Source organism: Corvus brachyrhynchos, unplaced genomic scaffold, assembly GCF_000691975.1.
Source record: "Corvus brachyrhynchos isolate BGI_N302 unplaced genomic scaffold, ASM69197v1 scaffold616, whole genome shotgun sequence".
NCBI classification, from domain to species: Eukaryota; Metazoa; Chordata; class Aves; order Passeriformes; family Corvidae; genus Corvus; species Corvus brachyrhynchos.
In genome coordinates, this window is record NW_008238831.1 from 166,108 (window position 1) to 167,632 (window position 1,525).

General features: G+C 64.9%; 1 protein-coding gene across 1 annotated transcript in view; it reads left to right on the forward strand.

The window, feature by feature from the left end:
* Positions 1-604: 604 nt before the first annotated feature.
* Positions 605-1,525, forward strand: part of ECSCR (endothelial cell surface expressed chemotaxis and apoptosis regulator) — a 20,511-nt gene continuing 19,590 nt past the window's right edge. Inside the window, exon 1 of the mRNA XM_017738160.1 lies at positions 605-685. Coding sequence (XP_017593649.1) covers positions 643-685 — 43 coding nt within the window. The 5' untranslated portion in view covers positions 605-642. The remainder of the gene's footprint in view (positions 686-1,525) is intronic.

The following is a 1,525-nucleotide window of genomic DNA, read 5'->3' on the forward strand; positions in this document are numbered from 1 at the left end:
CTCTCACCCACCTCCACTGGGGACAGGACACGTTGTCCCCTGTCACTGGCTCCAGCCAACACGGAATCAGGAGCTGCCTCCTCTGCTCTCCCCTCCTCTGGCTGTTTGCCAGAGGGGCTGAGGGGGCTGGCAGGGACAGGACGATGTTCCAGCCCCCAGCGGGGGAAAAGGGGCTGTGGCATGAGGCAAAGAGCGGCTGGAGAATTCTCTGTGCCGTATCAACAGTGTAATGAGGACACTGCATGTGGAAACATCTTTCATTGGAAAACAATTCCGGGTGATGCAACTTCCAGCTGCTGCCAAGGGCCCGAGCACAGCCCCAGAGCTCCCCAGCTGGGGCAAGGACCAAGGCAGCTCTGCTGGCCACTCCCAGGCAGCGTGGGACAGGTAAAACCAGGGCAGGTAAAACCAGAAGAGATGCTAAAGCTGTCCCACGTAGGCTGAGCTCGGGCTGGGACCCAGCTCCTGCCTGGGGACGGCGGGACCCCTGGGCTGGACTTTGGGGGCCGGTGATGGGTCACTGAAGCTCCTGGCTGAGCATTCCTGGGGCCAGCCACCTCCTGGGGAGATGCAGGTCCCTGTGAGGGCAGCGCTGAGTCCCGGGATACACGAACATCCCAGCCACTACTTTTCCAGTGGGACATGTCCCTTGAGCCCTGCCCAGGTGCCCAGGGCCGTGTCACAGGTAGGTGATCTCGATGACATTGGGCTCAGCACTCCCCTGGGGAAGGTGATGGTTGCAGGAGCAGTGGCAGCTCACGCCAGCCGAGTCCATGCCGGGCAGATCCCAGCCCGGCAGCTTCCTGTGGGAATCCAGCTGCCTCCAGTCCGTGAGGAGCACGCCGCTGTCCATGTGCTGGGGCACGGGCTCGTGGTACAGGGTGATCTGCACCGTGCGCAGCTGGGGCCCGTAGTGCACCACCAGGATGATGAACACGGCCAGCAGCACGAAGAGGGCGACGATCACCGAGATCACGGGCAGCGCGTCCGATCTCTTGGTCACGCTCTTGACGATGGAGACGGGGGTGAAGGCGGCCACGTCCTGCGGCTCGGGCTGTCTCAGCTGGCTGCCGGGCAGCGAGGCGTTCATGGCTCAGCGGGGCCACCTGGGACAGGGACACGGGGAGTGACCACCGAGCCAGCCCGTCCCTGTCCCTATCTCCCGGCCTCGAGCCCGCAGCTCCCGCCTGCACTCGCAGCTGCCAGGGAATGGGATGATCCCATAAGTGTTCCGTCCCTCGGGCTCGCAGCACGGGATCAAATTTGGTGGTTAAGTCTGGGGCTGCAGGATGAGGCGGTGCCCTGCATCCCCGTGTCCCGGGCACCTTCGGCCACCGCACCTGGCTCTTGTGGGGAGCCCTCTGCCCTCCCCTCTCACACCTCAGCCCCACGGTGCTGATCCAGGACCAAACCCCACGGGGACCTCCCAGGGGAACCCAACCCCGTAAGTCGTTCCCCGCCAGAGGCACGACCCCGTGGGAGCCAGCACGGGTGGGAGCCAGCACGGGGGGGAGCAGGGGGCAGT